This window comes from Onychostoma macrolepis, chromosome 11 (genome assembly GCF_012432095.1).
Source record: "Onychostoma macrolepis isolate SWU-2019 chromosome 11, ASM1243209v1, whole genome shotgun sequence".
Classification (NCBI taxonomy): domain Eukaryota; kingdom Metazoa; phylum Chordata; class Actinopteri; order Cypriniformes; family Cyprinidae; genus Onychostoma; species Onychostoma macrolepis.
In genome coordinates, this window is record NC_081165.1 from 24,099,475 (window position 1) to 24,123,095 (window position 23,621).

The following is a 23,621-nucleotide window of genomic DNA, read 5'->3' on the forward strand; positions in this document are numbered from 1 at the left end:
CCTGGTCAGGTAAATAATAGGGTAGATTTGAGCCCGACCAATAAGTTAAGCCTTGACTGAGAAGCTTTCAGAGTAAAAGAATACAATTGGTTTTCAATATATTATGTTTTGTAAAAATAATGAATTGGAAATATTTGTTTATGAAAGTAGAGTACATGTACATGTTAGTACAGTAGGGTACATGTGTCTGTCATTTATTAGGATTAGACTGGATGGTTTTTAAAAAAAAAAAATTTTTTTCCTTTGGCTGACTATTTCTTGTAATGTAAAAAAAAAAAAGCATGTAAAAAGTAGTTTAACACTGCAAAGTTCTTTTTTAATTATTATTTCCATAAAATACAGATATTTGTCACAGAAAAAAACCTGTATAAAAGTTATGTGTACGTTAACATTACAGTGGTGTACAAGAAAATCTTTATGAAGTTATTCATGTTTATAGAAAAAGTATCAAATTTATATACATTTCTATAAATACCTAACTTTATAAAGCTTTTCCTGTACAGGATTTTAAACAAATACTAATAATGTGTCTGTACACAAGCTATTTATATTTGCATAACAGTTATGTTAACAGAAACACCACTGTAATAATATAAATTTAAATAACTTTGATACCATGTTTCCGTACATAAGTTTTACATATTTCCATTACAGTGCTATAAACTTATGTTTATAAAAACACGTTTTCTACATTTTGCACGTTTACATTTTTCTATTGATGCAGTGCTTCTGTAAACATACCTTGATAACACTACTGCATACAGATAACTGCATAAATAACTTGGATACTGTTTCCGTACATTATTTATATTTGCATGTTTCCATTACAGTGGTGTAAGAAAACACACTATAACGTTTTTGTTTGTTTTAGATAAACACTAATCAAAGTTATTTATATATACACATGTTTACAGAAACATTGTATAAAAGGTACATAGGTGCATTTATCTATTTGATCCAGTGTTTCTGTAGAAATATAAACAACTTCATAAAACATAAATAAAACTAGGTATATAAACACAGTATCAAAGTTTTTTATATTTACGTTTACATAACAGTGGCATACAAGAAAAGGTTCATAAAATCTTTTATGTGTTTACAGAAACACTATGAAAGTTATTTATATTTGCACATTTATTTTTATCTACACATTTACATTACAGTCCTTTGATCTATCCTCCAGCAGCAAGTGTTTTGCCTGGTCTTTAATCATTTGCCCATGCTTTTAACAAGGGGCCATTCTGGTAGTTTATAAGGAGGCAACCAACAGTGTATAGCTGGTTGATGGTCCTGGTGTCGCAGAGATGAATGACTGTGTCCAACAGCTTGTGTTGCTTCACCCTGTCGACAAGACGCTCAATGTGGACCCTGAGCCGAGCAATGGACTGAGTTTCCCTCACTTCCTCAGCCGGCATCTGTTCCTTCTTAAGCAGACAGGAAGGTCGGTAAACTTTGCACAGTACACAGTTGTCTATAAAAAACCCTTTGTTGACCATAATGGCCATTTCAGGTTTCAGGAGTGACACAATCCCAGACTGCTTCAGAAGCTCCTTGTCACTGACAGATCCTGCACACACGGATGACACAAAAGTGACTGCACCATGTGGTGCCATGCCGATTAAACCCTTGTAGGTGCAATGGGACCCTTCACCTTGAAGCAGGAGAGAGGTTGGTGTTTTGCAACGCAGCTCTATGCAGTCTATCACAACATGTGTGTCTGGATAGTCCTGAAACTCCTTTGGCATGTGAGCCTTGACCGCCTCCTCAGACATCCAGATGCGCACCGATCCAAGAATGGCGTAGAGAAAATTGGCCCAGCTTGTAATGATTGGACTCACGGCAGACTGATGGATATTGAATCTGTGGGCTAGATCTGTCTCTGTTAGACCAACTGAGAGATGGACCATGAAGAGGAAAAACTCATCTATGGGCTGCATGGACTGACACTGTTAACAAAATTGTGAAAGTTTTTTTAATACATATAATGTGTGTGTTTATGTAGAGACAGTAATATTAGTAGCATAAACATTTCTGTCACTCTCCCCCCGTCCACAAAAAATGTATGTAACAACATCATAAATTAATTTTAGATGACATATAAATGAATTATTTACAGTTGTACTGCCTGATGCTCCAGCTTCGCTCATTGTAGCTGTCCTGACTCTGGTCAAACGAACCATGTTGTGGGACGCAGGCTCAATGAGTCTCCAGAACGCCATCAAGTGGTTGTAAGTTGCAAACCTTTATGAAATGTGGGACGTTTGAGATAATATACAAAAAACAAATGTGATGATAAACCACCAAGTTGTAGCTTATTTTTTATTTACAGTGTACTAAAACATAACCCTTGTTTAAAAAAAAAAAAAAAAAAAAAGATTATTATATATATATTATTATATATATTTTATAATATAACTTAGCACCATGCCAGTTGCCACAGCTATATTCAGGGCAAGACTGGAGTGAAAAACAGAAAATGTAAATAAACAAACCATATTTTAAAATAATAATAATAACAACAAAATTATTATTATTACTACTACTACTACTACAAAAGGTTTTTAAAGTTGGTCTATAAAAAAAAAAAGATTTAAAACGAAATCTGTTCTTCATTTTTTTTTTAAAGAAATAACATTGCATAGGAATCAAAGTGTGTTAGTCAACAAATCAAAATAAGTCTAGAGCTACTTCCTTAAACTATGAAGAAGAAAAAAAGATCAATAAAACAATTATTTAAAGCGTAAAAAAGGCGTCATGATTACAAAGTGCACTTACAAACCGTGTTAAGAAACAGTCATGAAAATGTGCTCGAAGTACACTTGTGGCATTTTATTTTCTTAATATTATCTGCAGCTACAGTTTTATTTTATTTTTTAAATAGCTACACATTTAAGATTTGAAGTAGCCTACACTTCTAGTGCACATTCAATACAATCACCAGAGTGCTACCTAAATTAACATGTTTTATGAAAAGTATGAAAAAGTTATGGAAACATGTATGAAAATGTTTTAGATCTTACCTGGTGTAAAACCGTATGTCATCGTCAGATGCAGCAAATCGCCCCAAACAAAACCTCTGAAGGACAGACAACTCTGCAACCTGTCTCTTCAGGCGCTCGACCTCCTGTCGGAGGACTTCGGTCTCATCCACTTCCAGATGATCCTGGACGAGAGATGAACAATAATCATGCTCCTGATGCTGGAAGCCCGTGGGCACAGAATCTTGTTTTAAAGGAGACGGGACGCGTCTCCTCCTCCATAACCCGGTGCGCTTTGGTGCTGAAGTGTTCGAGATGTTCCTCGTGAACAGCGTGGGCACGGCACCCTTCTTCAGCAGGCGGCGCGATGTGGGAGTCGACTGCTCAATAAAATCATCAGTCCTGAAGTGTCGACTGCAGACTCTTGTATTAGGACTGACCTTACAATCCTCACGCCGGATATTCTGAAGCCACTTTTTGCGCGTTTCTTTGTTCAAAGGGAAACTGTGGAAACTAATCACAGAATTAAATCTTGAGGACATTTTACAGGACGGGACACAGCAATATCGAGACGACGCACCTTCGCGACGAAGATATTTAAAGGTTTTTGAACTCATTACTAAAACGTTATATTTTAATATAATGTACTAAATGGTATATTATTGTATTTAAAATAGCGATAATGTAATTATAGATAAATTTGATTGTGAGCAATAGTTAATCGAAATATGTCAGAAAGAGTTAACAACTAACACAGTTTCCTATCGGTGAATACAGTACCGGAAGCTCGCGTAGACACTGAGAATTTAGCGGAAATACGTAGGCAGTAGGCATATGGCAAGCCGCTTTAGCATTTAATGTCTCTGGCATTAATAGTCTTGATTTAGTTTTGACTGGTCAAAATTCCAGTGTCTGTTCTGCAATTTTGACTTCTTGACTAGTCATAATAGCCTATACATTTAGGCTAAGCTATAAATAATATGTTCGTATATAGTTTTGATGACTAGAAATTGTAGCTAACTAAAGTCAACTATAATTTGTACTTTGTATCTCTAATTTAATTCTTACAAGTGAAACGTAGGCTATAATTTAATAAGATAGTTCTAATAGGCCTATGTGTTCAATTTGATGTATTTTACATTTAATTATTTTTTTTTTAGATATCCGAAAGTAGCCTACTTGTCAAAATACAGTTCTCCAATTGGATTTTTGACTAGATAAGAATTAGTTATAATCAAATCTCATTTAAAGTCATCATGAAATGGAAATTGTGATGTTCTTTTCCCCCTGTTGTGTGAAATATCTGAGAAACGGCTTCTCAAAAGAAAAAGAAAAATGTATGACAGGACTTTGTTTTGTCCATTAGGAATTGATTGGATTGTTTGATTAAATTAGAATTGCAGATGTTTTAAATCATCATTCTGACTAGACAAATTATGTTTGTGACTCACTGAAATACAATTGTAAAGTATTAGTTAAACCAATTTTGTTTTTACACTAATTCGCTTGCCATAGTAGGTCGTGCATTGACGATTAGATGACACCATGTGGCAGCTGTTGGACATTACACATAAAACATCCTGATGGTTAAAAACATCAACGCATGTGTTTTACTAAATATTCTGTTGCTGTCTGGATCTGTGGAAGATATTTAAATACTGACGAATCCTCAGAAAACAATGAAAGAAGGCTATCTCTACTCTGAACCAAACTGGAGAAAAGCTTTAAAAAGTGAACTGCGGAGCCCCTTGCCCATGCTGCTACAAAAACGAGCCCACTAGAGAATAGCATGATCTTTTTAAAGGAGGTTTATTGAGAATAACACATACAAGAAACACAGACTATTTACTGCAACAATAGAAAACCATATGCAATGCTGCTCTCTAACATGAAAAACGTATTGCATGATAGACACTTCATGTGTCCAGTCCTAAAATGCTAATAGTATTTTATATTAAGACCTTAAACTATTTTCACCATAAACAATACTTATCTTACCAAACTATGTGTCCTGCAAGAAAGCTGGAAAGACTTTTGCATCATACTTATTTTAGTTCTCCAGTTCTTTGACATTATATTATGTATTGCGCTTTTTATTATTGCAATCAAATTTTATATTATGCATTAGTGGAAATCAGACATTAGATATGATGTTATGTGATAATATCTGAGAGAAATGTACAGAGCCCTTAAAGGGACATTAGTCATGAGAAGAAATGTCCATGCTTTTACATTACCCTGAGAAACTGTACTTTTGCTTGCAAAATATTTTTGTTCTTTCGCTAAAGTTCCAAATTCAGTTGCAAAAGTTTTCTATTTGTTTGCAAAATTTTTGTGCGCAAATGAAAAACGAATTATGGAAATAACATAAGGCGGGAGGAAAAAACTGTATTTCAGTGCTTTTGCAAGATTCACAGGGAATTTAATTCTTTTTAAGAAAATGCAAACATTTTTGTGAGCGAGCAAAACTTTTACAAGAGGATCTGAAACTTTGGGGAAAAACAAAAATTTTGTCAAGTTTTCAGGGTACACAAAAGTTTTGCAAGCACAACTTGAAATTTTCTGTGGGCATGCAATATTTTTGTGAGAATATGGAAAGGTCTTGTGAGCGAATGCAAAGTTTCTTAGGTAATGCAAAACGTTGTGGAGAGAATGCTAAAGTTTTGTGTGCAAACACAGAGTTTCTCTGGGAATGCAGTACTTTTTTTTCCGGGAGAACAGAAAGATTTTGTGAGCAAATTCAAAGTTTATCAGAGAATGCAATGCTTTTGGGAGAGAACGCAGTAGTTTTGTGAACAAACACAAATTTTCTTGGGTATTGCAATACTTTTGTGTGAGAACGCAAAGGTTTTGTGAGTGAATGCAGATATTCTCAGGTAATAATATAATTGTTATGCTATTTTTATTTTTATTTTCATCACATTAGGGGCTCCGTAGTACTGAATCAAAATAAAAACAGATACATTTTCAAGTGTTCAACATCTCAAATGGATCCAAGTCTCAAGTCTCTGCCACTTCGATAACTGTGAAACAAAATGAACAACTGTTAGCCTGCATGATCTGAGAAGAAACCACCAAAAGAACTTTTGCTGTTGTCTTTTAACGACAGATTTACATACATGATCGGGACAGCACTGATGTAACTAATAGCACAGGAGAGGAGGAAGCAGAAGCCACTGAACCAGCCGAGAGTTAATGGGTAAATGGAGGTGAAAAAGACATTGGACAAGAGATCAGTCACAGCTAGAACCAGCTGGAGCAGCCCAAAGACTCGCCCTGCCAAGAAACACAACAGAGGACTCTCATGAAGTATCGTATAACATGCAGTATGACCTCAACTAAAGCTTAGATGAAGCACATTTTTAAGTTTTTGTTTCTATGGAGTTGTAACTTTACCATATTGCTGAGGATGCAGATTCTTGGACAGCATGGCTCGCAGTGTTGGCATGGGAACGCAGGCAAACATCATGATCCCTCTAGCTGTTTAAAACAACACATGTCAACCTTTCACTGGAGAAAGCAATATTATGGATAGAGAACTCTATTTTACCCAGAAGTAATGGTTTAGAGTTGCCTTTATTATAAATTTGTTTACTATAAACACACAACTTCTAGCTTCACAAGATGTTAACTGATGGACCGGAGTAGTGGATACTTGTGGATTGACGGCACCCATTCACTGCAGAGGAAGTTATTTAATGCTAAATTTCTCCAAATCTGTTCCCATAAAAGAATAAACTTGTCTACACATTGTATGGCCTGAGGGCAAGTCATAACTAAAAATGTTCAGTGTAAAAATGCACCTGGAGACTTTAATTTACATGACATTTCCAGGTCTAGAAATCACATTTTTAAAATTTGGTTACCTCATATCCAGGATAGAGGGAACACTGTTTTGTTTTGTTTTTTTCAAAGAAAAAAACATTTGTTGAGGGGGTGAAATAAAATAAGAAATGTCATTATTTTTAGCTGTTTTGCTTATTTTAATGCTTGTTTTTCTTGTTTTAAATAATTTTACATAATTTTGAGGCCCCCTAATGAGCCCTGGCTTCTATTGGTGCTTTATACAATACAGATTGTGTCAAAGCAGCTTCACATTGATAAACGGGAAAAAAGCTAAATCAATTATGGAAACTCAACTATGGAGTCAATTTAATAGTGAAAACGTTTTATATAACCTGGCAACCCTGCGCACCCACTGTTTTTACACTGATGAGGCGAAAACACCGTCAAACATGCAAGTTGGAGTTGAGTGATCTCTGAGATATTTTTCTCAAATAAAAGTGTTTTCTTTCACACAGTTGTTTGCGCTGTTTGCAGCAATTAAATCTGCAAACAAATCATGCGAGTTGATTTGTGCTCTTGTGAAAGTGCAATAATAATCAGTGTTGCCAAGTCTGCGGTTTTCCCGCTGAATTGGGCTACTTTAACTCTGTTGCAGCGGGTTCTTTTTTTTAGTCCGTGGCTTGAAACAAAATCCGTGCAAGGAGTTTTTGACCCTGACTGGAATGCGATTTTGGAGTTATTTTGATAGAACGTGACTGGGCTATTTTTGAGTGCCAATTTGGCAACGTAGACCTGGCAACCCTGATAATAATAGTCACTGGTTGAGAACCACTGATCTATGGCTATTACTGGAGAACTATTTCGGTGATATCTGCAGGTGGGGACTATATGTGCATCATTCCACGATAAATCACCTTTAATTACCTTAAAACAAACTCACCCAGGAAGTAGACCCAGCTTTCTACAGCGAATGCCATGATTGCCATCCCAGTACAGTTGGACACAATACCCAGTAGAGTGAGGGCTGTGTCTCCCAACACTTTGAACAGACCCAGGACCCCTATGAAGCTACTCAGGTACATGGCGCTGGTGGCGGCCCTGCCATATCCGGCCCAAACCGAGTCCCAGCTCAGGGGGGGCTTCAGCACATACAGCTGAAGCACATTTTCTGCCCCAACCATGCCTAGCATGAACAACACCATTGCTGTCATCAGCATGCCTACAGAGACTCGATCCATCGTTTTCCCATTTTCGGATTCAGCCAGCAACGGCTCACTCTCAGAGAGCGAACTTCTCGAGTCAGTGAGGGCAAACACAGAGTACAGTAATGCCACAACGCTGACTAGAATTGCTGTCAGGAGGAGAATTGATGGTCCCATCTGGTACAGATATCCAGACAGGAGACCTCCCACGACCCCTGCGACCCCAAAACAGAAGTCAACGATGTTGAGTTTAAGAGTGCGTTTGCCCTGCGCCGAGCTCAGAGACGCCAGAGCCGCCACCCCGGCCCAAAACATCGGCCCGCCTCCGCTCAAACCATGCAGCAAAGAACCCAAGTACAGAAACTCCAGAGGAACTTCACAGTACATGAAGATGACAAGCATGAACATGCCCAAAACCGAACCCATTTGAGAGGCCACCAGGAAGACTTTAGGTCCATGACGGTCTGCCATGCGGCTCAGTGGTATAATGGACAACATGGCCGCCACAGAGGACAGCACACTCTGAACAAGAAGAAAGCGTGAGGATAATGCCTGCGCCCGATCGCTGTCTCCTGCTGTTGCCTTCAGCGACTGATTGTACACGGTCTGTGTGAGGGCCATCTCAAAGAAGGACGTCCCCAGTCTATTGATGACAACCACTGGCTCCACTAAAGTCAGAATGGCCCTCATTTGATTGGCAGACTGGGAGCTTGAAGCTGTCATTTTTAACCTTTAAGACAAAACAATAAGCAGTATTGATACTGTATGTGTGTGAATTTGGAATAATTAAGAAGTCTCTCATGCACACCAAGACTGCATTTCTTTGATCAAAAATACTGTAAAAACTATAATATTGTGAAATATAATTTCAATTTAAAAGAACTGTTTTCTACTAGAATAGATTTTAAAATAAAGTTTATTCCTGTGTCGCAAAGCTGAATTTTCAGCAGCCATTACTACAGTTTATTTCCAATTGTTTATAATGGTTATTATTATTATCAACGATGAAAACAGTTTTTGCTGCTTAATATTTTTATGAAATCCATGATACATTTTTTCAGGATTCTTTGATGAATAAAAATCTCAAAATAACAGCCTTTATTTGAAATAGAAATCTTTTGCAACATTATAAATGTCTTTACCATCACTTTTGATCATTTGAATGTGTCCTTGTTGATTCTTTTTTAAATCATACCTACTCTGAAACGTTTTAATAACTGATAATAATAAGAAATGTTTCTTGAGCAGCAAATCAGCATATTAGAATGATTTCTGAAGGATCATGTGACACTGAAGACTGGAGAAATGATGTTGAAAATTCAGCTTTGCATCACAGCAATAAATTACATTTAAAATAATATTAATATAAAAAAACAGTAATGTTAAATTGTAATAATGGTTCACAATATTACTGTGTTTTACTGTATATTTGATCAAATAAATATAGCCTTGGTGAGTATAAGAGACTTCTTTCGAAAAACATGAAAAAATAACAGGTTCCTACTGTGACAACTTGCCCCACTGTAGTGGGCCAGTGTGTACTGAACAAACTACTTTTTTGCTCGGGCGATGAAAATGTCCAATTGCTTTTTGTAGCCAAGACTTTAAGGTATATGTCTATACAGAAACTTACAAAAATAAACCCACCGTGCAAAATATTCATTAGAGTGAAATGTGTGACAACTAGCCCCAGTCACTCCAACTCATTGAAAGTAATGTTGCATGCAAATAAACAAATCACATGGTCCAAAGACTGATCAATGTCAGATCCAAATTATAATAGCGAATAAAATGTTGTCTTACTTATTATACAAACAATAACACATCCATACACTAATGCATTTAAATATTACTGTAGGCTAATATGAATATTCATTTATAAATACAGGAAAAATGCGCTCCACTTACTCAAAAGGTTTTATCCACTGGAAATGGATTTTAATTAAGGTGAAAGTGGAAAGCCCCGCTTGGCACTGATTTGCAGTTTAATGCAGAATGGAAGCTGTGTGATTGAAGTGAAAGTGATTTTAAAAGGTAACTTGTTGCTGCTTGTAAATGCATCTACCATGAGTTTCCCTTAATTTCACCTCTGAGAGCATAAAACAAAGTGTGGTACTAATACAAAAGGGTTCAGAGGAGGATTTTGATTCTTGTCTAGCATCCCTGGCTTTATTTAATCTGCACTGTCGTTGTGTAGACGTTTTTAATGACCCTGGCATGAAAGAAACAAACAATTAAGCAAACTACATTGCATGCATTCATAAAATCATGTATTGCTGCGCTAGTGAGCAGGTGATGGAATAGAACGTGTTTGACAGAGCTCCTGCCTAATTTTTATACAATTTCATATAAAAAAAATTTTTTTAAATCATGTATTAATGCAGTTTATCCTCTAGATGGTGCTGCGGTGCCGTGGCCATTGGTGATACATGCTAGTATTCAAAAAAAGAAAAAAAGAAAATAAAGGGTATTCATTAAAGGGAAACCACGTGAATAAAAGATTTTTATGACGGTTCTTAATTAGTGACATTAGAATATTGCTGGAACTTTAACATACATGTAGTTAGAAAACAGGACGAGACTGATATTGCACATAGTTTTTGCTGCTGATGAAAAAGTTTTTTACCTCCCCACCCCACGCCACACAGGTACTAGACTAGCGTTTCCCAAACTATTTGTTTTATAAGACTCAAGTACACCTTCATGAACACCAAACCAGAAATGTGTTCAGTTTCACTCATGCTTTTAGCACTAATAAAGTCATCAGTATTATTTAATATAATTCATAAAAAATATATATATAATAATAAAAAGAAGAAGAAGAAATGCTGCTTTTGTAAAATTGACTCAACAAGAAAATTGATAAAACTATCTCTTGTTTTCCTCTTTTACATTATGTTTGAATTTCTTTCTGCAGTACCAGTGGTAAGGAATCGCTGTTCAAGGCTAAACCTTAAAATGTTCTATTGAAAAATTGTAATATATACTTACATTAAACATGTCTACTAAAAATCAAGCCTTTTATTATAAATATTGCATATATTATCATTATGTGTTAACAACACAGAATACATCAATGTTATCTTTTGATATTAAGTTTAAATTAAATTTTGACATACCAGACTATTATTGAAACAAAACTCTGAGTCATGAAGACATAATTTACAATGTCTAATCTGTAATGTAGATTGTACATAAAAAACAATTATCATATTGCATTTACAATACAGCAAAAATCTCCAGTGCAACATTATGAATATTCAATACAAAAAGAATCTCCTATTGATATTTTATCAATATTCAATACAAAATAAAATCTTCTATTGATATTTTATATTTTTTTCAGTGGAAAGCAAGATTCAACATTATTTCAAAACAAAGACCACTTTGTTAGATCAACAGGCTTGTGTATTAATGAGTTTATGTCCAGGTCCAGATCTTATGGTCCCTCCTCTCTGCGTAGGAACCCGGCTCTGTGATTCTACTTTGCTTATTTGGTTTTATTCCTTGTGTAAAAAGCAAGCTGGTCTATCCATTTAAGTGCTGAGGATTTGAAGGTTAGTGACATTAATGATCTGGAACACAGTTTGGTGTTTTATTTTCAGATGACAGATTTGATACGTATTAAGGATGCTAGTTAAATGTTAGTATGCTGGGCGGAGAAATAGATAAAGAAAGTTTTCACGATCCAGTTCGCTAGAGCTTTCAAATCATCCCAAGCAGGTAAGATGCTCTCCACACCTACACCTATTTCCACCACACCAGTCAATTCAGAACAGCCAGCTAAACTGAGTGAGATGGAAGCAATGTCCATGTTTCATGTTCATTGACTTTATATGGTGAGGTGACACGAGTAGTGTGCTTGGTAAGTGCAATGTGGAATTAAAACCAGTCCTTCTCATCTGAAGATGATTTCTGGTGTGTCCTGTTGTGTCGGTGCTGATTCATTAGCTCTCCTGGTTAGCGTACATGCCTGCCTCCCACTGCAGGGCTCGTTGGTTTTTATGCCTTATTACACGGGTGGCCTCTACAACCTGCCAAGAAACCAGAGTTACACAACATGATCAAACTGGATCTGTTCCAAAATCCAGCAGAGGGCACTACGCATCGAAAACCTCATCTCACCTCATTGTTTATGGCATCAGTAGGTTGGATCCCAGCATACTGAGGAAAGAAAAAGTTATAAAGTGAAAAAAAAATCGGTCTATACAGCTCTACATTGCATTGCATTGCGACATTAATCTCTTCAGTGGATAGTCAACCTAAAAATTTGATTCTTTACTCGTGCATGTCATTTCAAACATGTATGACTTTCTTTCTTCCATGGATTTGCAATGACATGAAGTTGAAGGTGATCACACAGTTTTCATCTTTTTTTTAGGGCTGTTTACTTGAGAGGTTTGTGATTTCCTGAAAGAAACTTCACTTACTGCATTTTCTTCCAGCTTCAGTTTGACCCGTCTGTCCTCAAAGTCCTTTAGCAGTGTCTCAGTCAGACCTTTCTGGGAAGAAGGTGATGACAGGTCAGCAAGCGTGCTCAAGGGCTTGATGGGGGTTGTCCGGGAAACAGTTGGAGACATGGGTTTCGGGCTGCCCCATGGCTGGGGTGTCATAATTGACACAGAGGGAAGTCTGAAAGTGGGGCGTGGTGAGGACAACTGTGAACTTTTATCTGGAGAGATAAACAAAGAAAAACAAGAGAGTATGTTTACTGTTCATTCACCTACTTGCACGAGTCATTCGATTCCCCATACGTTTTAAATAAATTACTGTGTTTAAAAATCTAAGAGCATTTCTGAAACAAACACTTCTTAACATACTATATGTCTGTTGAAATGTAGTCTTAATTCCATTATGGATACAGATTCTGAACTGATAAGTGATCTGTGATCTTGGCCAGCACAAATTATATTGGAAAACAAGACATAGCATGTATGCATTAGTTTGTCTGAAAAGCAATCTTTAACTTCAAATGTGCATTTACATTCATAAAGTAAATGATTAATCATTCTTCAGTGAAGCAGAATGTCATGGTATGTCCAAAGTTCAGAAACTACGTTGGCAATTCTTTCTCATTCCTTGGTGCTGCTGACATCCATAAACATTAAACGCTTTAATCAGTTAGCTACTATATAAACCAAAAAGTTATGAAATGCACATGCCACAAACATTGCACAAAATAATAAGACAGTTTCCCAGCAACAGGCGGTATCCCCCCCACCCACCCATTTGTTTTGTTTAGCATGTTTGAGTGCAGTGAGACTGAGGAGTTATACCTGTCATGGATAACCGAGAAGTGTCCAGACTCCCAGAATAAGGATTACTGTAATTAGTTGTCTTTTCTGGAAATACCGAATCCACTTCTACCATTTGTGGTAAAAATAGAGTTTCCTCGCTGGTTAGAAGAGACCTGGGTTCAGAGGAACTTAGCACTGGATTCACGGATGCTGGGTTGGGTACTGAGAAAGACTGACTACCGGACTCTCTCAGCTCTTGGAGCTCTTGTTCTCGTTTGAGGTCTTTTTCGATTTCTTGACGGATGCTGTTTGGGGCATTCTGCATTTTGGGGCTCCAGTCGGTGTACTCAAGGTGAGATTTCCAGGTAGGAGTGTACCGACCAGTTTTTGCGGGTTCCAGCAGGGACGGAGAATTTCGAGAGTAAAATCTGTTCCTTCCTGACATGCTGTTGTCATTTTCCACAATCCAGGATGGCTCTTTCTTTGTTCTGAGGGTATTGGTTTGGCACTCTACACCATTTTCTTTATGAATGCTTACTTTGGAATGCTCCTCAGGATGTGCACTTTCTTGGACTTGGTTTCCAAAAGTGCTGCTGTCAGAGTTTCTCTGAAGGATAGATTCATCAGGATGTCGATGAGGACAGCAAGGTGAAAGAACTTCCTTTGAGTCCAAAAGGTCACCTTCCTCTACTAGTGCAGGTTTCTCTGTATTCCGCATGTCATCTGCAGAGACTGTGCTTTGCTCTAAATCAGTTGTGGGACTTTCTCTTAGACTTGCCCCCAACGATGTGACTGGAATTTCATCCGATTGTGACTCAAATGACTTCTTATTGTCTTGTACTTGGTTCTCTTGGGTATCATAGCTTGAAACACTTTTTGTGATCTGTCGCTGTTTCTCAAGCTCACGTTCTCTCTGAATAAGGAAACTCACTCTGTTGGGTTCTTTGGGTTTTGCAGATTTCATCTGTGGAGATGACAGGGACAGAATTGGCTTTATCCTGATCTCCACCATCTCTGAGTTGTCTTTGTGCAAGATACCCCTTGATCGACGTAGATTCTCTTCCCGTTGTTGGGAAATTCTGATTTCCCTTTGAATGGGAGTCTCCTGTGCGCTTGACATCGTCAAGCTGCTTTCCATCTCTGAAATAGAAGGATCATTCGTAATGCTACCATCGCTGGCATATCCTCCACTTCGGTCACCTAGACCAGAGTCAACATCATTTAAGGCACCTCCATTTTTTGAATCCTCAGTCACAGTTTCAGTCTTTACTACTATTTCTTCTTGTGTTGCTAGTGGGATCTCATTCCCCTCTAGGCTGTTCTCTTTGCTTACTTGTCTTAGAGTGAAGATGCTGGCCATTGAGGATAGAGTTCTTCCTCGCAGTTTGGGGGAATAAGGGAACCGCTCGGGACTCTGTAGGAAGGGGTTCTGTTTTGATTGTTCCATCATTAGAAACTGCTTCCGTGCTGCATTGAAGTCAATTTGCTCATTGTCTATGATGCTAGGCTCAACCATGGCTTCTTCAGTCTTCTCGCTCACTGGTTTGTAGCTTAGACTAAACCCATGCAGGAGCCTTTGTGGCGTGTTACTGAGGTCCAGATTTTCTAAGGCACTCCACTGCTCTTTAAGGGCAGGGCTTTTCTTGGGTGCCTGATTACGGATGATCTCCATTCGGTCTGGATTTTCCTCATCTTCGTTCACTGTGGAGGCATCCTCGATTCTGTAAGGGTCATCTCCATTAGTTCCTTCAAAAAGCCTTCCAGGTATCTTTTCCTCTGTGTACGTCTGTAGCTTAAAGGTGCTCTTCTCCTTCAGGGTATTCAGTTTGGCCTGCCTTTGTGGAGAAACCATATAGACCTCATTCATCTCTGCTTCTGGACTTGCTGGGTCATCTACAAAGGAATAGAATCCAACATGTGAGTCTGTACTGCTGGCGGTTCCAGGGCTGCTGGGGTTGCTTGTTGTACTGGGCCTAAAGTCTTCACTGTCACTTCCATCCTCAGACACAGCCACTTGCCTAGCCTGGACCACCACATCTGGAGGACTATTGCCATACCCAGAGGACACTATCACAGTGGGCTGCATGTCTGTTACTGTTATGCTTTCCAAGCTGAACCTGAAAGAGTTACCGTCCTGACTGCTGCTCCACGTGTTCTCAAGCGACTGTGGTTGGCCTGTAGGGCTCAATATGGAGCGCAAATCTGACTGCTCTAGCTTAGGGGAGAAGGGCTTCATCACCCAGCGCTTTGGGTTGCTGGTCATAGGAACTCTGGGTGGTGGATGGTTCTGGGGAGCTCTGGAAAGTGGAGGTCTCAGAGAAGAATGGGAATGGCTCACAGCCTGCTCCTCTGCTGAGGAGTGAGTGCATGCATCATATGGGTTGACCATCACAGTTGATGCCTGTCTCTAGGTAACAACAACAAAAAAAGAAAGACAACAGATTTACTTCTGGACCATGCAGAGACTATCAGATGATTAACACACTGTGTGTAGAGAGTAAGTAAACGTATTTCCAGATATGTAACATACATGGTTTACAAGGTGCAAGGTTTAACAGGTTGTGTCTAATAAGAGAGAAGAACGTGTAAAATGTACATTTAGAACATTTATCAAACATTTTACATTACATAAAAAAACAAAAAAACAGTGTTAAAAATATAACACTGGAAAAAGATGGTACTTTCACTCCTGACTTTTAAAACTGTCCTTTGTAAAAATGTACCATATTTCTTGTAAATGAGTAAGCGTATTTTAATTGGTATTTTGTTCAGTTGCAACTTTAATTAAAGTTTATTAATTTTAAAAATCTGTGACTGACATAATTGTAATAGAATGCATTCCCTTGATAAATTGTCAAGAATGAACATAAAAACATTTTCTCACTATAGTAAAATCGTGGGAGATCATCATAATTTCATAAGTTTAGCCTACTATTCAGCTGAAAATCATGTTTCTGTTTGGCTTTTTATCGATAGTATACATGAACCCAATCTTAGGCTTAGCACTAAAACACTTATCTCAGTTGTAATAATTTACATATTACATTGCATACAATTGTACTCGATAGGGTTATTTAAAAGATATTTTTAAATACTATATGATTTTTAAAGCTTTACATTTTTAATAAACATAAGAGCGAGAGAATAATATATGTTTATGCTTATATTTTAGAAAAAAAATGTTATGTCATTTCTGTTGAATAACTGTTATGATGCAAAACTTTGAAGTATTTAAATGTCTTCAGATGGTGGTTATTTAGATTAAAAAAAAAAAAAAAACTGGCACTCACCTCACGTTATTGAAGAAATATGTACTAATCTGTTGTTTAAGAATAATTTATCATTGTGGGGAAAAAATTCTCTGGTCTGCGTACTGCATCAAAACAATAGATAAGAGTGTCCCACTTTGAACAAGCTTACGCAGTTGTAAGGGAGTTTTGCTCGCTCTCACTGGTGTCCGTGTGTGACATTGTGAACTGTGAACCGCTGATAAAATGACAGCAGGCCAGTTTCCTGGAAACCACTGCTCTGCCTTTGCTGATTGGCTCAGACTGTTTGAGGGGTGTCCCAAAAGTGTAGAAAATATAGCTTTACAGAAGTATGATGGCCAAAACAATGATTAAGGGAACCGTGCTACAGCGAGTCTTTACCCAATAAAAACATTTTAAATATATGCCCACTGAATAACAGATTCATATCCAGATTCAAATGCATTTTTCATCATTTTGAAACAACTACTGATAACAGAACAGCTATGTTTTGATGGATGTTCAGTGTAATGTGGACTGTACAAAAAAAAAAACAAGTTTGTAAAATCTCACGCTTTCACTTTCTTCCAGACAGATTGAAGTGCTTCATAAAAAATTATAGTAAGATACATAACCTTATTCGACCTGATCAACCTTTAGCCTGCAGTGACAATAAAATGGCTGAAAGAGGAAACATTTCTGCCAGAAAATGCATTTAAGAATTCCAGAAAAGACATGACTCCTTTAGAAAAACTGAACATTAAGTTTCAACGTTTTACTCTTTTAATTGATAATTACGTTACATGTACAGTACATGCATACAAATGATCTCACACATTTCAAATGAGCAAATAATATGAACTATTTATTCTAAAATAACAAGCTGACCTATTTATTCTCAGCCAAAGAAAAGTGAGCAACACTCACCTTCAGACATCAGTAGCGGTGTGAGAGCCTGTAGTGTCACATGCATCAGAAGACACTTCTGTCTTTACTGCACTGACTTGACAAAGTTCAGCTAATATCACATATGCATGCAGACACACCCCACACCCAGACTGAAGGAGTGCAGAAGACTGATAGATTGTGGAAGGGGTATTGAGGAAGAATGGACACCTGGTACAGTATATTCATATAAAAGCTTGTTAAGGAACCATCTGTATGCAGAATTAACATTAGAGATGTTAAATGGGCCTGAATAAACATTCTTGTTAACTATATTTACCTGTATGGACTGTAGTGAGGATGACGACAACAGTGCAATTAAAATTAAAGCTGAAGCTGTCATTTGAGCTCTGCAATGAACTGAGGAAAACTCCCTTGGGATGAGTGAAAATACAGAGCATGACACTCATATATTACATTCCAGAGTTTATGATCAAGTAAATGTCTTTTTCTAAGCTCATCACTAGTAACTGTTTAACTGATCAGGTAGATTGATCTTTTTGGACTTTTTGTACAAATGTACAAGTGGAATTAATAATACAAATCTAAACTAGGGGTTTTAAAGCAACTGTATGTAAACTTTTTGTTACCTTTAAATATAATTTTTGAAGTTTCAAAATCATTCTGACGGTTCACTGACATCTAATAAGGCGAATGGCTTGTTTCTTTCCAAACGTCTGTTCTGGGAGTTTGTAAATTTGGTGAGCAGGTACGAAATCTCACAAAATTGGTGGATTGCTTTACGGCAGCGACAAAAGCGCGTGTACAGCTATGCACTGTAATTACGACACTGGAAAAATAACAACAGTGAATTCCACTCTAATAACTATAGGGGGCTTCATAGCCACAAAAATACACAAAACTACATACAATTTCTTGCACTACAGCAGTATTGCAGGAGTTAGCCAAATATTTTATCTTAAGCTAATAAAAAAATGATGGCATGTGTTCACAATATTTACTTATTTTTTTGCATAACTACAGAAGAAGAAGCCAAAGCTCAGGTAAATGTTTCTTTGCCCCAACCACAATAAAATGTATTTAAAAAAAAACATATAATGCAGAAGTATTTGACTTTGTACATTACATATAGTGAGCATTTTATTAGTTATTGAATATAAGCATCATAATAAAGTAAGACCACTATTATACTATACACATTATTTTATTTATATGGAATTTAAATGATGTATGTTATAAAGCTTATTTTATAAAGCTGATTAAGTGAGACTAATTTGACAATTTGTAATAGAATAAAATAATTATTTTTTAAAATACACTTCAAAATAAAGGTTCCAAATGGAGGTTTTCGTAGCGATGCAACAGAAGAAGAATTTTTGGTTCCCCAAATAACCTTTCAGTGATCAGTTCTTAAAGGAATCATATTTTCTTAGAATGAAAAACATTTAAGTAATATAGTAATATAAACAGCGTATAAACAATACGAATGACTTTTTGTGGAATGGAAAGGTTCCATGGATGTTGAAGGTTCTTCATGGAACCATCAATGCCAATAAAGGACCTTTATTTTTAAGAGGGTAAAATTGTAACCATTTCTTCAAAAACATATGCTTTTGTATAGCCCTACCTTAAAAGAATGATCCAGGCTGTTACACAGCACCTGCCACGGAGGAGTGTACCTGAACATGGTGTTTGCTCCAGGAAAACACTAGCATGCAGTTAACTCAACTCAATCCTGATGAGTCCTGGAGAGTGAACAGAAGAGCAAAATTATTTTTATGTACCATAACCTTCCAAGAATCACCATACACTAGTATGTGTCAGATATTACAAAATATTGTATTATAAAAATACTTTAAGTGTAAAACCAATCAAAGTTAAAAAAAAAAAATAATAATAATAATATATATATATATATATATATACACATATATACATATATATATTTGTAATATGTAATAATAAAATTTGTTTCCTTTTACTCTCATTCTTCCTCATTCGGAATGACTCACCTCATCTTTTGCAGGCCGATGGATCCAGCGAGACCATTGTGTCTAATAGCGCTGAAACATACAGTGAAAGCAGGGCCGGTCTACCCCATCAATACTACTGCTGGTGTCAGCCTAGTTTTCAGTCTTCGTCCACTACACATAAAACTTGTATTTTGGCTCAGTTGCTCTGGTAAAGCTCCTCCTCCAATATGGCTCCAATATGGTCAAAACAAGAGGTATCACCTTTAGCAAAAATGCCCAAAATGTGTGTGGGGTGACCTGGCCCATGGTCAAAGATTCAGTGCATGCATGCGTGTGTGTTTGTGTGCGTGTGTGTGTGTGTGTGTCGATGACTGTGCTGAGGGCAGGGATACCAGTCTGGAATGCTGCTACAATCAGCAACCTTAGGACAAAAGCTGAGAGTACCCCTCTACCATCCCATAATGCACCTCATAGTTGCTCTGAAGCCTGGTCATTTAATCATTGACAATAGAGGTGACAATACCACGGTGGCTCTTAGATTAGTTCTGAATGGCAGCAGTGGTGTTCCTCAGGTCTCACTACTAGGCCCGCAACCAGTTTGTATTATTTATTTATTTTTTTCATCAAATCAAGAAGATTCTTTCCTTACATTTCCACCTTACTCCTCTACTTTGTCCTCTACTAGTTTGTGTCAGATGTTGATTTGGTAACCACTTTGATGATTTGTCAGACTGATTCAAACTAGCAATTGAGGTTTTTATATTCATTAAAAGTATAGACGGATAAGATCAGTTTGTTCACAAATCAAACTACAATTCTTATGCTGCATGTTTTCGATTCACTAAAAAGAACAAACTCTTAAGTGTTCGTGAATCACGCTGTACATTTTTGATGAAGAAAAACTGGCTCATAAGAGTCATTTGTTAGTGAATTGGACTACACTGGCTGTTCTGTATGTTGTTTTTACATTTACCTTTTAGCAGATGCTTTTATCCAAGGTGAATTACAAATGAGAAACATCACAAGCAGTTTGTCAGAGAGCCAACAGTATTTATAGTATACAATGCTAGGTTTAGTATAAATCTAGTTTTTGCATGCAGCCTGTGAGGACAACTCAGTAGAACGCCGTTTCTTGCCATTATTTCACTGTGCACGACATTTTTATTGCATCTCATTCAATACAGACTGCAAACTCACAGTGATAAAATGAATCATTTGTTGTGGTGTGGTTGAGGATTGCAGGAAATACTGTTACATAAAGATTTGTGCATACTGTGGATCATAAGCAGCACATTTAATGGTATAAAGAAAACAAGACAGACAGTGATTTCTGTAACGCACGTCACATTTTAATGTCTCCTTCCAACTCCTTCTACAGCTCAGTCAGGTTGATAAGAAAGCAGACCTTCACAACGCACAGACAACAGTGGCAGTAAGAGCACACACTCATTATCAGGAAAAGCAATAAGAGAGGAACTTGGCTATATGTTCCTACATTGTCCTCTGTTCTATCATGACTTTGAACTCAGCTTGTCATCAAGGGTTAGGGGTTCAAGCACAGGGACATTATCTAACATGGAAATGGATATGTATATGTAGATATGGGTGATGTATGTACCTATAAAAGCATGCAACTATACAAAAGAGATACGCCAGGCCCGTGGCCAGACAACAAGGCATTTCAGGGGTGAGGAACACATCGGAACTGGAATGTTAGTACTGACGGACAGTAAGGTGAGTGGCAAACCATGAAACTCACAGTGATGCAAAGACTTTAAACGAAGTTGCCCAGATGAGCATTGGGAGGAAAGCAAACTGGTTCTTGAACCATGAATTATAACCTCACTTGATGCTGCTTTACATCCAAAAAGTGTGGACACGGATAAGTGAATGTGAGTAAACATGATAGAACACGATAAACGGAAAGGGATTTTTTTGCATTCATGTTGACCTCATTTGACTCCTGGGCTTCTGAACAACGCACATTGATTTCCATAGAGTTCATCCCAGCAATTCGGGCAGAAATGTAACTAAAATATAAGAGATAAAACATAAATACGACCACATAGACGCAAAACGCACACACATTATTCTAGCAAACCTCTACCAGCTACCCATGCCACAATTTCATTCTCCTAAAAATTTGTTATTAATTTGCTATCAAATTAAATTGATAAAGTAAGTAATTTATAAGGTACAGGTTTAACATTCATTTAAACAACCCTCCAATGTCATGTAAAGGTGCATTTAGTAGTTTGGTGCCAATTTAAAAAAAAGTTTTACACATGGAGAAATAAATTGTGTTTTTGTAAAGATTCTGATTGGTGAGGTGAGGTGAAGACTAAGAAAAAGATTTCTATCAAATGTGTTTCAGTTATGTATGGTGTGGATCGTCCCCACCAACATGTATTTGGGCATGTTGCAATGGCATGAGCCGCAGTGTTTCACTAAGTTTCACAGCCGCTAGTAGCGTAGTGTTGTTTGGGGATGCAAAGAGCGAAAATTATACAAATATTGTGCCTTTCCAGCGGAGAAAATGGTAGAAGCAGTACCTGTATATAGTGATTAGAGAAAAGAAGCTTTTTGAAACACTAAATTAATTGATTCGCAAAATGATTCGATTTCAAAAATCTCAAAACACAGCACGCTCACGCCACCTGCTGGTCAAAGTAGTGTAAATGCAATGTGATCACAGCCCAAACCTGCAGAAAGACACCTCTTACAAACCAACCACAATTGTTTTTAATAAAGTATAATTTACTGAATGTAATTTACATATCACTAAATAAATACCATGTAATATGAAGTGCCTGAATAATTTGTTATAATTTTGTATGCTTGTTCAGTCCAATTAGAAACAATAGCCATTCAGCTCTTTCACTATACATGCACGCTTATTAAATTTGTTAAAAATGAACATACATAATTGGTTAATGTGTTCGCAGATCAGTATTTGATAGTTTCGATATAATGAAGCTAGTTTCATACGCGCTCCCAACTACTGATTCGAAAAAAAAGATTCTCAAAGGTTTCAAAGCTGAAATCACTACATATACCACCAAAGAAGAGGAAGAAATGGTCTGAAGCCAACAGACAGAAAGACAAAGACAAAAAACGTCCATAAACATTAGTACGGCAAGATTTGATGAGGGATAAAGGCAGGTAAGGGACTCGAATATTGTGTAAACGTCTCTCTGAAACACAGTGGTGTTGGTGTAATTTACATAAAACTAGACACTGTTTGTGAAACCAGACTACAAAATGCACCTTTAATGTTACTAACATTTATTTCTGTTATGGAAAAGATGAAAATAACTTTAAATAAGCACCAGTCCATCACCCATCTCCTCCACAAACACACAGGCAACAAAAACAATATGCTTTTTGTTTTTACTGAAGCATTTGGCATCATAGCTACTTTAAGGGCATTTCCAACATTTTTTCTTCTCAACTTTTAACAGAAATGCAAACATTTTGTTTTAATATCTAAAACACAAAAAAGCTTCAATACTTGGCATAATAACCTATTAAAAGTTTCCTGTCCCCTCGCCACACTTTCTTGGAACAGCTAAGGAAGGGCGGATATTGTCCTTCCTGTCTTTCCATTCTAGTCTCGGGAACTGTGGAAACTGTGTGATTTCTGTGGAAGTGAGAGAGCTTCGCTTATTTTGACGCTAGTTTACACGCATGAGGGCTCTTGCATAGGATTGGCTGCAGCAGTTTGTTGATGTCACTTGTTAGGAATGAGCTGTCACTGACCCTTCCCGAGGGCTGATGGCAGTGCGGACTGGCATACAATTAAAAACACACAGCCAGCCTGATACATACAGACCTCTGAATGTCAGAACAAGGCCAAATGCACATGAGCGATGCAGATGAAAGATGAGAAGGCTACAAATGATCCGATGCAAGTTTACATCATGCAGCAGTTTGAAAGTAACCGAGAGAACAACTGACTCTCTACTCTTGATCTCTATTTCCAACAAATAGAGCATTTCAAGTGGGGATTATATATATTTTAGTTAGAAACACTAAGGAACAAGTACAAACACATGCGCAAGCTCTTTGCTGCAACAGTCTAACTGAGAATGACCACCGAACAGCCTAACAGCAAAACATCAAAGCTTACTGAGATATCCTCAGCTCACCTGTCCTACATTTCAATATGAAAGAGTGCAATCTACTGGACTCACGGGAGAACAAAGATAAGGGAAATAAGGAAAATGGTGCAGTTTTACTGTGTGTTTGAGAAAAAGCAAGGGAAAAGAGAAGGGATGCTCTGATAAAAGCA

The 23,621-nt window shown here is 37.2% G+C and overlaps 3 protein-coding genes across 4 annotated transcripts; all 3 read right to left on the reverse strand.

Annotated features, from left to right (window-relative positions):
• Nucleotides 1–309: 309 nt before the first annotated feature.
• si:ch211-262i1.5 (uncharacterized) lies at nucleotides 310–3,733 on the reverse strand. Its single transcript, XM_058791196.1, has 3 exons — nucleotides 3,021–3,733; nucleotides 2,115–2,241; nucleotides 310–1,946 (listed from the first exon to the last, which is right to left on the reverse strand). The coding sequence occupies exons 1-3, from the start codon at nucleotides 3,593–3,595 to the stop codon at nucleotides 1,206–1,208; spliced, it is 1,443 nt and encodes a 480-aa protein (XP_058647179.1). The 5' UTR covers nucleotides 3,596–3,733; the 3' UTR covers nucleotides 310–1,205.
• Nucleotides 3,734–4,775: 1,042 nt separating this feature from the next.
• si:ch211-262i1.4 (thymic stromal cotransporter homolog) lies at nucleotides 4,776–8,656 on the reverse strand. The gene is made up of 4 exons (XM_058791197.1): nucleotides 7,705–8,656; nucleotides 6,375–6,458; nucleotides 6,098–6,254; nucleotides 4,776–6,001 (listed from the first exon to the last, which is right to left on the reverse strand). Exons 1-4 carry the CDS (start codon nucleotides 8,654–8,656, stop codon nucleotides 5,962–5,964), a joined length of 1,233 nt encoding a protein of 410 aa, XP_058647180.1. The 3' UTR covers nucleotides 4,776–5,961.
• Nucleotides 8,657–10,969: 2,313 nt separating this feature from the next.
• misp (mitotic spindle positioning) lies at nucleotides 10,970–17,463 on the reverse strand. 2 transcript variants are annotated; one of them, XM_058791534.1, is made up of 5 exons: nucleotides 17,379–17,463; nucleotides 13,243–15,610; nucleotides 12,397–12,638; nucleotides 12,092–12,130; nucleotides 10,970–12,000 (listed from the first exon to the last, which is right to left on the reverse strand). In XM_058791534.1, the coding sequence occupies exons 2-5, from the start codon at nucleotides 15,590–15,592 to the stop codon at nucleotides 11,914–11,916; spliced, it is 2,718 nt and encodes a 905-aa protein (XP_058647517.1). In that variant the 5' UTR covers nucleotides 15,593–15,610; nucleotides 17,379–17,463; the 3' UTR covers nucleotides 10,970–11,913. The 2 variants fall into 2 exon arrangements, with proteins under 2 accessions (XP_058647517.1, XP_058647516.1); XM_058791533.1 differs by lacking the exon at nucleotides 17,379–17,463 and adding an exon at nucleotides 16,494–16,667.
• Nucleotides 17,464–23,621: the final 6,158 nt, after the last annotated feature.